General features: G+C 42.8%; 1 protein-coding gene across 2 annotated transcripts in view; it reads right to left on the bottom strand.

The window, feature by feature from the left end:
* Positions 1 to 13,117, bottom strand: part of LOXHD1 (lipoxygenase homology PLAT domains 1) — a 169,046-nt gene that overhangs the window by 96,632 nt on the left and 59,297 nt on the right. For both annotated transcript variants that reach the window (XM_064294569.1, XM_064294570.1), the window contains exons 9-12: positions 11,932 to 12,067; positions 10,897 to 11,057; positions 8,194 to 8,280; positions 7,643 to 7,778 (exon numbers count right to left, since the gene is read on the bottom strand). In XM_064294569.1, the coding sequence (XP_064150639.1) occupies positions 7,643 to 7,778; positions 8,194 to 8,280; positions 10,897 to 11,057; positions 11,932 to 12,067 (520 nt within the window). The remainder of the gene's footprint in view (positions 1 to 7,642; positions 7,779 to 8,193; positions 8,281 to 10,896; positions 11,058 to 11,931; positions 12,068 to 13,117) is intronic.

Here is a 13,117-nt window from a genome sequence, read left to right as displayed (position 1 = left end):
CAGGGACTACATCAGTCTGAGACCAGAAGAACTAGATGGTGCCTGGCTACAACCGATGACTGCCCTGACAAGGAGCACAACAGAGAATCCCTGATGGAGCAGGAGAACAGTGGGATGCAGACCTCAAATTCTCGTAAAAATACCAGACTTAATGGTCTGAGTGAGACTGGAGGGACTCTGAGGTCACGGTCCCTGGACCTTCTGTTAGCCCAAGACTGGAACCATTCCCAAAGCCAACTCTTCAGACAGGGATTGAACCGGACTGTAAGACAGAAAATGATTCTGGTGAGGAGTGAGCTTCTTGGATCAAGTAGACACATGAGACTATATGGGCAGCTACTGTCTGGAGGTGAGATGAGAAGGCAGAGGCTGACAAGAGCTGGCTGAATGGACACAGGGAATACTGGGTGGAGAGAAGTGTGCTGTCTCATTAAGAGGAGAGCAACTAGGAGTACATAGCAAGGTGTATATAAGTTTTGTGCGAGAGACTGAATTTGTAAACTTTCACTTAAAGCACACACACACAAAAAGCTGTTGTTTTAAAAAAAAAAATGGGCAGGTTGGGCCACTACTCATTGCTGGTCCATCTAAAATGAAGAAAAAGCACATTAGGAAAGAGACAAATCACCTGGAAGTTTAGTTCAATGTACAATTTTTTTTCAGTAATATACCCATTTTTATCCGGCAGTATAGAGACATTTGAAAATTAAATCTGACCATTAAACATATGAGTACATGAAGATATCCAGGGTCTGTGGCAAAAGGCAAAGAAAAAAGGGCAAAGAATGATTGCTTAAACATAAAAGCCTGGCTCAGGCAGACACTTAAATCATCATTCAAGATTGAAGAAAAAGGTTCCTGGCCCCCAGTATTGTCCACACCAGATCAATTATGGTCAAATTGATTCCGAGTCATGGCGACCGTATGTGTATCAGAGTAGAACTGTGTTCCCTAGGGTTTTCAATGGCTGATTTTTTTTCAGAAGTAGATCTCCAGGCCTTTCTTTCTAGTCGATTCTAGGTAGACTTGAACCTCCAATCTTTTGTTAGTAGCCAAGTGTGTTAACAGTTTGTACCACCTAGGGACTCCCTCGTAGGTCCATACCTGAAATTCTACCTGCCCTGCCTTTTGTAATCAACACTTTTAAAACTCAGATGATCATGGGGGAAGAACACACACTAGCCCTTCAGGCTTGGTATGAATGAAGTCGATCCTTTTGCATTAAGCCCTCTGTGATATAATCTGTTAACAGTAAGAGGAAGGGATGAGGGGGCATAGAAGTTATGTTAATTGATGGTGGAATGATTTGGAAAAGGATATGGAAGATGGTTGCACAACTTAAAGAATGTAATCAATGTTGTTAAATTGTACATGTAGAAATTTTGAGATGGCATATGTTTTATTATATGTATTTTCACCACAATAAAATTTTTAGAAAAAGAGGAAGGAACAGTATTGACTGAAGTGAAATCTGAAAACATATGGACCCATGAAGCACAGCTGTTGCTGCCAAGTCAATTCTGACTCATAACGACCCTACAGGACAGAGTAGAACTGCCCCATAGGGTTTCTAAGGAGCAGCTGGTGGTTTCAAACCCACATTACGGTTAGCAGCCAAACACTTAACAACTGCACCACCGAGGGGGATAGCAAAGTTCTAAGCACGAACCTCCCCTTATCCTTAACTCTGACTAAGGCTAATTCTTTCTGCTTTCTTATTTGTAACTATTGGACAATTCCCAGACGTAAACTGGGAATTGCCCAGTAGCTACAGAGGGAATTCAGAAATCCCTCTGCCTGGGAATTCCAATCTCCTTTGTTCTAGAACTCTGAAGTCCATTTGGTTGGAAGTTCTCAGGGGTCCTGACCCTCTCTAGAGGCTTCTCTGGGCCCACCTGCCACAGAGGTCCCAGTTCCTTCTTGGCAAGAAGTCTGTGGACTATGAAAAATAGTGATACTATTAGGTATCAGCAGCGAAAGACTCTAAACAGATGGGTAAGTACCAGAGCCTCTTGTACTTTAAAATTACAGCCTAATTAATGAAACTCTGGTTTCCAGGACTTGAATCTAATGGTCTCTTGCCCACTCCGGAGTCATGTGTAATCACTTCTGCTGGGTGCATAGTGGAGAGTGCTGATTTCATGTAACTCCTGGGGGAAAGGTAAGATGAAGAATGTGAGCCATGCGTGTTTTGTCCATGTCTCCCACCTTGCATGAATCGGTGCAATCCCTCCCAAAAGCTTCTTGACTCTCAGGCATGCATTCATTCCTTATTTGGCTAGCCTTATTTTAAGTAAACTAGGGACACACCATTTCAAACTTAGAGAATCGATTTTAAATTGGTGTTTATTGGAAACTCTATGTGGCAGTTCTACTCTGTCCTATAAGGTTGCTATGAGTCGGAATTGACTCGATGGCACTGGTTCTGGGTACTTGTCTTCTGTGAGTCTAAGACTTATGGGGTTTCTAGGAAGTCCTGCTCCTGCACATGGTTTATTACAGCCTGGGACCAAATGGGGAAGTAAGAACCTTGTCCCCAGCTCTATTTACTGTTATAAAGAAGCTTCCAGACCAGAATCTACAGCTGAGTTCCTGTAGAGGTGAGTGAGGACCTGGGTGTGTTCCAAGCACAAGAGAAATTTTTATGTGGGCCAGAAAGAGCAGTTGGGAGAAAGACATTAGAATTGGGATGGGCTCCAAAGTACCCCCATCCGGGGCTGGGCCACGGACCCCCAGAAGGCATCAATCTGCCTTTATAGCCAGCGTGCTAGGACAGACAGCCCTTTAATCCTGTTATTCATTAGAGAATTTTTTCCCTCATTGAAATGGTTCTTTAATTGTATCACAGAAGACAAAAAATAAATCACAGCTATGACACTCTCACATATGGCACACTGTTTGAAATGTCGCTGTTGGGTGCCCTCAAGTAGATTCTGACTCAGCAAACTCAAGTGACAGAGCAGAACTGCCCCGAGGGTTTTCTAGCCTGTAATCTTTACAGGAGCAGATTGCCCAGTCTTTCTCCCACAGAGCCTTCGAGTGGGTTCAAATCGCCAACATTTCGGTTAGCAGCCGAGTACTTAACTATTGCTCCACCAGGCTCCTTGTTTGAAATGTTACAAGCATGTTCATATGTGTAACCTGTATAAATGCTCTTCCTCCCCACCCCTCCTATGGTGTTCTCTCCTCATCACCCACAGGAGACCTACAGCCTAAATGGCATTTCATCTGCACAGTTTCTCCCAACGTCCTGGGCAGGAAGTTTCTCTCTCCATTGCTTCCACAGCATCCATTCACTAAGCTCTGCCGGTTGCACCTTCAAAATATTTTTAATTTCTCCTCTCTTGTCTACCTTGGTCCCTGCCCTATTTCAGGACTTCTGTTTCTCTCTCCTGATTGACTGCTTATAGGTTTGCTCCTTAAACCTATTCTCCACACACCCAGGAATGAGAAAGCTTCAACAGACCAGGAGAAATGTAAGGAGTAGGGAACTAGAAGGAGTTCAAGAGTGGGTGAAGTGTGATCAATGGCATGAGAGAGCCAGCAGGGCAGGAGCTCAAGCCAAGAGTGAGGTATGGAGTTCAGAGAAGGAGCAGTTCCCCGTGATGATCCCAAGGGAGGGACCAGGAGTGGCTGGTTAAGTGGGATAGGGTGGAGGAGGAGGTCAACAAAATGGATGAGGATAGGATGTGATTGAATGGGGTTTTCCACACGGACATTGAAATAAGCAGGACAAAGACTCTTAAACATTAATAGGCATAAAAATTGCTTGGTGTGCTTGATAAAAATACAGTTTGCCAGGTGTAGTTCTCAGAAAGTCTAATTCAGCGTATCTGAAATTGGGCCCAGGAATCTGTATTTTAACAAACACTTCAGGCAATTATAATATGGGTGAGTCCTTGGCCACACTTTGAGATATACTGTCCTAGGACGAAGGCAGGAGCTGGGGTCTAGAGAATGACCTGTGGACATGTTACCTCACCCTTAGTAACAAAGGGGAAGTGATTAGAGGTCAACAGAAGATGGACCTGAGCTGGGCAGAGGGCAACATCATGAGATGGTATGAGCTCGAAGGAGGACTCACAGCAAGACTCTGAAATGCAGAGGGAGTCTGACCCCATGGTTTGTGAGGAGGGCTCTCAGGAGAGTTGTGTTTCAGCCAAGGCAAGGAAGAGGTGGAGGTAAAGAACATTCTAGAGATTTTGAGTAAAAAATGACAGATTTTCTCTGAAAAAATCCCTACTAAAATGACTCTATATAGATGATTTTAAAGATCTAAACAACCAATAAAATGTTTAACCAACAAGTATATACAACAGCAACAAAGTTTGGGAAGCTGGAAAACACATGGAAGAGTGGTAAGTGACTTAGTACAATGGTTTTCCAAGTGTGGGTCCCACCAGCAGCAACAACATTACCTGGGAACTTGTTAGACAATTCTAGGGTCCACCCCAGACCTACTAAATCGGAAACTCTCTGGGTGAGACCCAGCAATCTGTGTTTGAACCAGCCCTCCAGGTAACAAGGCATGCTCAAATTTGAGGCCCCTGACTTAGCAGACAAGAGAGAACTGATTTCAGTTGAGTTGCGAAATTCCAGACGCAGCCCTGCAAAATATCCAGGAATGGACAGTCCCAGGGTAACGTTAGAAGTAGGGAGTGAGGAGCTAAAACCATGAGAATTGGTTAGAAGGGTTTAAAAGTTAGGTCCCAAGGCCCCCTTCCCAAGTCTTCATACCTGCAGGCTCAATTCTGGCACACAAAGGTAAGATCAGATGTATTTCTGCTTTGGTGGTCTACATATTATATAAAGTTTCAATTTTGGGGGGGCGGAATATATGTTATTTGAAGGAGCCCTAGTGGCTCTACGATTAAGCACCCAGCTGCTAAGCGAAAGGTTGGTGGTTCAAACCTACCCAGTGGTTCTGTAGGAGAAAGACTGGCAATCTGCTTCCATAAAGGTTACAGCCAAGAAAACCCAAGAAGGTTCCCTAAGAAAATATTACTGAATGTGAAAAGGCAGGGGACAGCCAGGGAACCAGGAGTCAGGAGACTCACTCTAGGCCTCACTCGTGTTTCTAACTAACTGTACAGCCACAGCAAAAACTTCCTCGGTTTTCCCATCTGCATCAGGCTATCTTAAGGGCCTTGAACATAAATTTTCCATAATTATCTATTTAATTATGAATGAAGAAGAACTACAAAATAGAAGACACACCATCCTAATTTCAAGCATTGCCTAGTTAGACTAACAGATTAGATAATCTCTTCTGCGGTACTTGCTGTTTGGTGTTTCTATGTTTTTGAGTATTTAACTCTGTTCAAATCATTTTAATAAATATATATGAAGCTTCTACTGTGCGTGCAAATGCAGAGTGCACATAAATGCCACATGCTCGTCTGAGAAATAGCACCACAGGAAGAGCTACTGGAACTATCGGTGACATATTTTTTCCATATATTCTTAACTTCCTGTGATTTTGTAGCACTAAAAAAAGAAAAATTTTCTACTTTAGTATTAAAGATATTAAGGACTATCAAAAGGATAGCAAATAGATAATATCTTAAATGATTGGTTATGTCTGCTTGGAGTGCTGTATAGAGGCCTATCTAGCTTATTTCAGACTCACGGGGAAGAATGCTGTGATCACTTAGCAATGTCTGCGAAGGATCAAAGACAAGGTATGTGTCATGTATTTTCCAACACTCTGCTATTATAGCCTGATGCAAAATTATCTCCCTTTGCCTCTTTGAATATGAGTATTTGAATCCAGATTAAAAATGAAGTCTGTTTCCTACTAGCCTCAAAAAGCAATTGAGCCCTCATCAAGGAGCAGCCAAACATTGCTATAAGAACCCAGACACAGCCTTCCTTTTTGGGTGGCATTTCATGCATAATTTGTGGGGTGAGCAGGAGGTTTCCTTTAATGACAGGTGAGCTCTGGGGAAATATTATCCACTGTGGATTCTTCTCATCCCCACATAGCCAACCAGAAGACCCATAAGTCTCCCCACAACACACATATACATAAACCGATCGTGATTGAGCTCTACCGTCATGGCTTGGAGATGGTTCCTCCAAGCCAGACTTGAGACTGGGGGGCCTTCTAAATCCACCGTGGCATCAGAAGGAGCCCAATGATACACATTGTGCAAGACTACCAGCTCATGAGCCAGGCTTCCAGTGGCATATCCATTACAAGTTCCACTGCATACTCAGCCAGTAGGAGAAAGGAAGTCTTGATACACGCTACAATATGGACGGAACTGGACGATATTAAGCTGAGTAAAATAAGTCAATCGCAGAAGGACAAATATTGTATGACCTTACTTGTATAAAAAGACAAGAAAAGGTAAATGTATAGAGAACAAAGTTTATTAGTGGTTCCCAGGGGTGGGAAGGAGAAGGAAAAGGGGAGGGGGTTAATAGTGATAGAAATACAGCATCGATTAAGGGTAGGGTTGCACAGCCGATTATTGTAACTGCTGTCAATAAATTGTACACCTGTAAAAAGTTGAACTGGCAAAAGTTGTGTGACTGACAGGTATTTTTACAACAACAACAAAAAAGAAAAGAAAAGTAGCTGCCAAGGTGGCTTGTGTATAACCAAACACCTCATGGGATTTGGCTTCTTGGTTTGGAGGTTTAGGGTCATGGTTTCATGGGACATCCCGGTTAATTGGCCTAATAATAACAAGTTTAGTGTTTCTGCTCTATCTCCTAGTCCATTGTGTAGCGCCTGGGGTCCTATAAGCTTGGAAGCAGGCATCCAAGGCACAAAAATTGGTCTCTATTTGCCTGGAGCAACAGAGAAAGAAGGAGAGTTAGGAAGAAAAGCAAGATACGGAACGTGTGGCTAATTGCCTCCATGAAAAACTGCCTCCTTTGCCATGAGAACAGAAGAATGGATGGTGCCCAGCTACCATTTGGAAATATTTTGACCAAAGATTCTATAGAAGAACCCTGATCAAAAGGGGAGAAATGCAGAACAGAATTTCAAATTCTCATGGACTCCAGACTTCCTGGAGCCAGGAAGGTTAGATGAACACCTGAAGCTATTGCCCTGAGATAATCTTTAAACCAAAAATAAACTTCTTAAAACTAAATTTAGCTTAACTAGTAAGAATGTCTCCCTTGAGCAATATGCTCTTTCAAGAACTATCTCTCAAGTAGACACTTGAGACTATGTTGGCATCTCCTATCTGGAGGGGAGATGAGAAGGCAGAGGGGATCAGAAGCTGACAGAATGGACATGAAAAGAGAGAGTGGAAAGAAGGACTATGCTGTCTTATTAGGGGGAGAGCAATTAGGAGTATATATCAAGGTGTATATAAATTTTTGTATGAGAGACTGACTTGATTTGTAAACTTTCACTTAAAGCACAATAAAAATTAAAAAAAAAAGAACTATCTATATGGAATGAAAGGGACAACAGCAACTTGAAAGATTAGATAGGATTAGATAGGAAACTTAGGGGGAAGAAAATTTATGTCAATACGGGAGGAACAACTCAGAAAAGGAGGGTTGCACAGCTCGAAGTATATAGTCATTGTCACTAAATGGTACATGATACATATAGAAACTGTTGAACTGGTGTATATTTTGTTGTATATATTCTCGACAACAACATGTGAGTACTTACTGCCCATTATTCTCCGCACTGTTGGGCCCTCTGCAGTCATTTCCCTCACAATCTCATTGTCATCCTCATTGGCATCCAGCCAGCGATTGCAGTTGAAGTTATACTTGTCCTTGGTCAGTGTGTTCATCAGGGTCATCTGGAACAAAGTCCTGGAGTGAGCAAGGAGGTGTGCCAGATATTCATCATGCCCTGGAGTCCCCATTCAGATATCTCATCTCAGGGATGCCGAGGCCATGCCCTGGACATGGCCCTTGTGTAAGGCAGAGCATCAGCTTAATATTTCTCCTCTGCTCCTCTGGAGACTCACACTTGCTTAGCAGCCAGGTGACTGGGGCAGAATGCAAGTCCCCTGAATACCTGAGCTTTTTCTCAGTCTACTTTGGATGTTCTGTCCCTATTAGGAAGTCCCTGTGTCTTGTATTCAAATTCAGGGCTCACCTGTTCCCATTCCCATGAAATACAGAGGCAAACTTACATGATAGAGTCATCAGAAAGGAGCCATCTTAGTTCCTCTCCCAACCTCCTCCCTCCCCCAAGATGGTGCATCTCACCCTTTCTAAATGCCACCCAGAGCCAGGATTCCTTTTATCATGCCACACCCGAATCTTATAAAACATGCCGAGATCTGGAATCTCAACCTGTGGTGAGAAATAAAAAGGCCTAAGTAGGCAGAACCAAGTGAAATGTGTCCATCTTCATAGCTGACTCACTGCCAGGAGGGCACCTGCTTTGAGATGTTTTTTCAGCAGTGGGGATGAGTTTGCTTCAAGCCACCTACACACACTCTTTTCTTTCTTGCCTTTTGTAATCAGTAGCGTGTGAGGGCAAGACACCCATGTAGAGCTGGTGAAAGTGAACAAAAATAACTGATCCACAGTGGGATGGATCCAGCCCAAAGAAGAGCCTCCAAACAATAAAGTTCCAGTAACAGAATCTGTATGGCAGCCCTGCAAATTAGCACAGACCCACAGTCCCAGAACTCTGCAGGGCACAGGAATAGACACCGAGATCAATACAACAGTCCTGCCCTTTCCCCAGGGGCTCACAGGGCAGTCAAATCCATGAAGAGCAATGAACTGAGTGGTGTCGTAGGGGCACAGACAAGGTGCTCTGAGAGGAGGGTAGCACTGGGGCATGAATCTCTTTACAAATAATTCCTACCTAAAGGTCAAAGAGCATTTCTGTTGGTGAAACAAGCCTTGCTCTAGTTATGTATGTACTGGCAAGTCTAAAATCTGAATTTCTTTTAAAATGTTCTAAAATTCACACTTCCTTAAAATTGGTCCTTGCCTCCAATTCAGTCCAGGCTGGGCAGTTTGACACCAAGTGTACTCAGGGTCTTTGTTCTATGATTCCCCAAGTCACTGACTTTTGGGTGTCCAAGACTGTGACATACTTGTTTTTTTTTTTTTTTTTTTTTCCCTAGGCTTGATTCTGGACTGCTTGATTCAGATGAAGAGCTTACCCATAACCCATTGCTGTCGAGTAGATCAAGACTCATAGCAACACTATAGGACAGAGTAGAACTGTCCCATAGGGTTTTCAAAGCTGTAATCTTTACAGGGAGCCCTGGTGGTACAGTAGTTAAGTGCTCAGCTACTAGCCAAAAGGTCGGCGGTTCAAACCCACCAGCCATTCTTTGAGAGAAAGATGTGGCTTGTCTACTTCTGTAAATATTTGTTGTTGTTAGGTGCTATCAAGTCTGCTCCAACTCATAGCAACCCTATGTACAATAGAACAAAACACTGCCCGGTCCTGTGCCATTCTCACAATTGTTGTTGTGCTTGAGCCCATTGTTGCAACCACTGTGTCAATCCATCTCGTTGAGAGTCTTCCTCTTTTTCGCTGACCATCTATTTTACCAAGTGTGATGTCCCTTTCCAGGGACTGATCCCTCCTGATAACATGTCGAAAGTATCTGAGACCTAGTCTCCCCATCCTTGCTTCTAAGGAGCATTCTGGTTGCACTTCTTCCAAGACAGATTTATTTGTTCTCTTGGCAGTCCATAGTATATTAAATATTCTTCTCCAACACCAGAATTCAAAGGCATCAATTCTTCTTTGGTCTTCCTCATTCCTTGTCCAGCTTTCGAATGCATACGAGGCGATTGAAAACACCATGTCTTGGGTCAGGCACAATTTAGTCTTCAAGGTAAAATCTTTGCTTTTCAACACTCTAAAGAGGTCTTTTGCAGCAGATTTGCCCAATGCAATGCATCTTTTGATTTCTTGACTGCTGCTTCCATGGCTGTTGATTGTGGATCCAAGTAAAATGAAATCTTTGACAACTTCAATCTTTTCTCCATTTATCATGATGTTGCTTATTGGTCCAGTTGTGAGGATTTTTTTTTTCTTTATGTTGAGGTGTAATCCATACTGAAGGCTGTGGCCTTTGATCTTCATCAGTAAGTGCTTCAAGTCCTCTTCACTTTCAGCAAGCAAAGTGTGTCATCTGCATAATGCAGGTTGTTAATGCATCTTCCTCCAATCTTGATGCCCGGCTCTTCTTCACAGAGTCCAGCATCTTGGTTTATTTGCTCAGCGCACAGATTGAATAGGAGTGGTGAAAGGATACAACCCTGATGCACACCTTTCCTGACTTTAACCACACAGTATTTCCTTGTTCTGTTCAAACGATCGCCTCTTGATCTGTGTACAGGTCCCTCATGAGCACAATTAAATGTTCTGGAATTCCCATTTTTTGCAACATTATCCATAATTTGTTATGATCCACACAGTTGAATGACTTTGCATAGTCAATAAAACACAGATATATATCTTTCTGGTACTCTCTGCTTTCAGCCATGATCCATCTGACATCAGCAATGATATCCATAGTTCCAAGTCCTCTTCTGAATCCAGCTTGAATTTCTGACAGTTCCCTTGGAAATTCTATAGGGCAGTTCTATTTTGTCCTATAAAGTCGTTATGAGTCAATGGCACACAACAATAACAACAGTCTTTATGGAAGCTAACCTGTCAACCTTTCAATTATCAGCTGAGCACTTTAACCGCTGCAGCACCCGGGCTCCTTGGAGGGCTTACAGACAGATCTAAATTGTACCCCATTCAATACATGCCCTATAAATCAGCAACTTCGTAACTTCTTTCAGGGGTCTAAAGTCTCCAATGGACATGTTTATCATCAAAACAATAATACAAACGACTTAGAGAAAACCAGAATCCCTCATGACAAATACCTCCAACTCCTCTTCCTCCTCCTTCCCTTCCACCTCACCATACTTCTCTCCTACCCTAAGTTTCTCAATCTTGCCCGGTTTGAACCACTTGTTGTTGGGATTCAGGAGAATCTCATCCGTTCGCCCCTTCTTCCCATAAATCTGGATGAAGATGGGAGAGTTGGTACCAGCTTTCTTCAGGTCAGTCGTCCAGACCCACAGGGACCAAGGGAACTCTACAGAGACAGATCAAGTTGCACTATAAACTTTAAGAAGTGAAAAGATTTTCATGTAACCAATGGAGAAGAAGGATAAATCAAAGTTGATCAGGGCTGAAGAGAAGGTTACATACAAGTATGTCAGAAACCCATTATAACCAGTGCCAAATTTAGAAGCTAAGGATTCATTCTTGGAAGAAGTACAGCCAGAACGCTCTTTAGAAGTGAGGATAGCAAGGCTTTGTCTCAAGTACTTTGGACATGTTATCAGGAGGGACGAGTCCCTGGAAAAGGGCATCAGGCTTGATAAATAGAGGGTCAGCAAAAGCGAGGGAGACCCTCAATGAGATGGATTGAGAGAGTGGCTGTAACAATGGGCTCAAACATAGCAATGATTGTGAGGATGGTGCAGGACTGGGCAGTATCTCGTTCCATTGCACATAGGGTCGCTATGAACTGGAACCGACTTGACAGCACTTAACAACAACAAGGATTCATTGTTATTTAAAAGAGGGTGCCTTAAGATTCCTTTTAATGGCTGAAGCTTACTAGCATATTTTTAAATAAGGTGAAGAGTTCATGCCACCCTTTCTATGTTCTGTACACACAGAGCACATTGTATTGAACCACTCTATTTCACATCTAGCCCCTCACAGTGGCTTATTATATTTGGGGACACTGGAGTTTCAGCCTTGGGTCCTGGTTGGGTAGTTTATGTGGCCTGTACCTTGGAGAACTGAGCTTCTTATGGCTTTCTTTCCACCTCCCTTCTAGAGGAGTAGAAACGAGAAGCAGGGTCGAACCCTCTTGAAGCTCTTGCCCAGTGGTCTGACAACCTCACTTTTGCAGGCCCTGACTGAAAGGCTGCCAGGTCTGGGCTCCCTGCACTTACTTTTCAGCCTCTTCTTCCTAAGAGACACCATCTCATAGAGCTGCCTCTCAATTAGCCCATCCGCCTTCTTCTCATCCAGCCAGTTCCTGCAAGGGAAGGTCTGCTGGATGCCAGTGTAGGAGCACAGGATCACCACCTAGGAAAGCAGATGACAAGAGTCTCCTGCAGTGGGTCCCCTGGTTGAGACCTCCTCACGATGCTCAGCAGCCACCTCAGCCCTGTGTTAATGGACATCTGTGTTAGAACCCTGTTATGGATTAAATTGTGTCCCCCCAAAATACGTGTTGGGATCCTAATCCCTATGCCTGTGGATGTAATCCCATTTGGGAATAGGGTTTTCTTTGTTGCGTTAAAGAAGCCATATTAGTGTAGGATGTGTTTTAAACCAATCACTTTTGAGATATAAAAGGAGCAGATTAAACACAGAAGCAAGGAAGCACAAATGCGGAAAGATATATGCCACGTGGAGATCACCAAGGAATACTGAGAAGAAGCTGAGGCAAGGATTTTCCTTCAGAGTTGGTGGAGAGCCTTCTCCTAGAGCTGGAGGTACCCTGAACTTGGACTTCTAGCCTCCTAAACCATGAGAAAATTAATTTCTGTTTGGTAAAGTCACCCACTTACGGTATTCCTGTTATAACAGCACTAAGAAACTAAGACAGGCCCCTCCTCCAAGAAATAGCAACTTCTTCCTGTTGCCCACCTTATTAAATCTTAGATCAAGAAATACCTCCTCCAAGAAGTCTTCCCAGGGAGGTATCATCCATCTTCCAATCTTCTATCCCTAATCTCAAACTTTATCTCCTCTACACAACACTTTCTTTCAACACCATATTTCTTTACGCACATCATAAAATCTCAGTTAATCCAAACTCAATTAACTAAAATAGCAAATTAGTTACCTGTAATTGCCTTCTCTAATAAAGAAATGACTAGGCAGATTTGAAAAAGAAACATAACTTCTGGATATGAAAATATAACTGTCAAAATAAAAACTGAATAGATGGATTAAATAGAAAATTATATATAGCTGAAGAGAGTCAACAACCATTAACTGAAGAATGGACAAGAAAAACTGTAATCAATTCATACAGTGGTAAACTTTACAGAGGGAAATATAGCTTCTGTTATCAATTTGGATAAATGAAGGCATAAGATTGAGTAAAAACTGTAAATTACAAGCGAT

This window comes from Loxodonta africana, chromosome 11 (assembly GCF_030014295.1).
Source record: "Loxodonta africana isolate mLoxAfr1 chromosome 11, mLoxAfr1.hap2, whole genome shotgun sequence".
NCBI lineage: Eukaryota > Metazoa > Chordata > Mammalia > Proboscidea > Elephantidae > Loxodonta > Loxodonta africana.
This window is presented reverse-complemented; position numbering and strand designations above follow the sequence as displayed.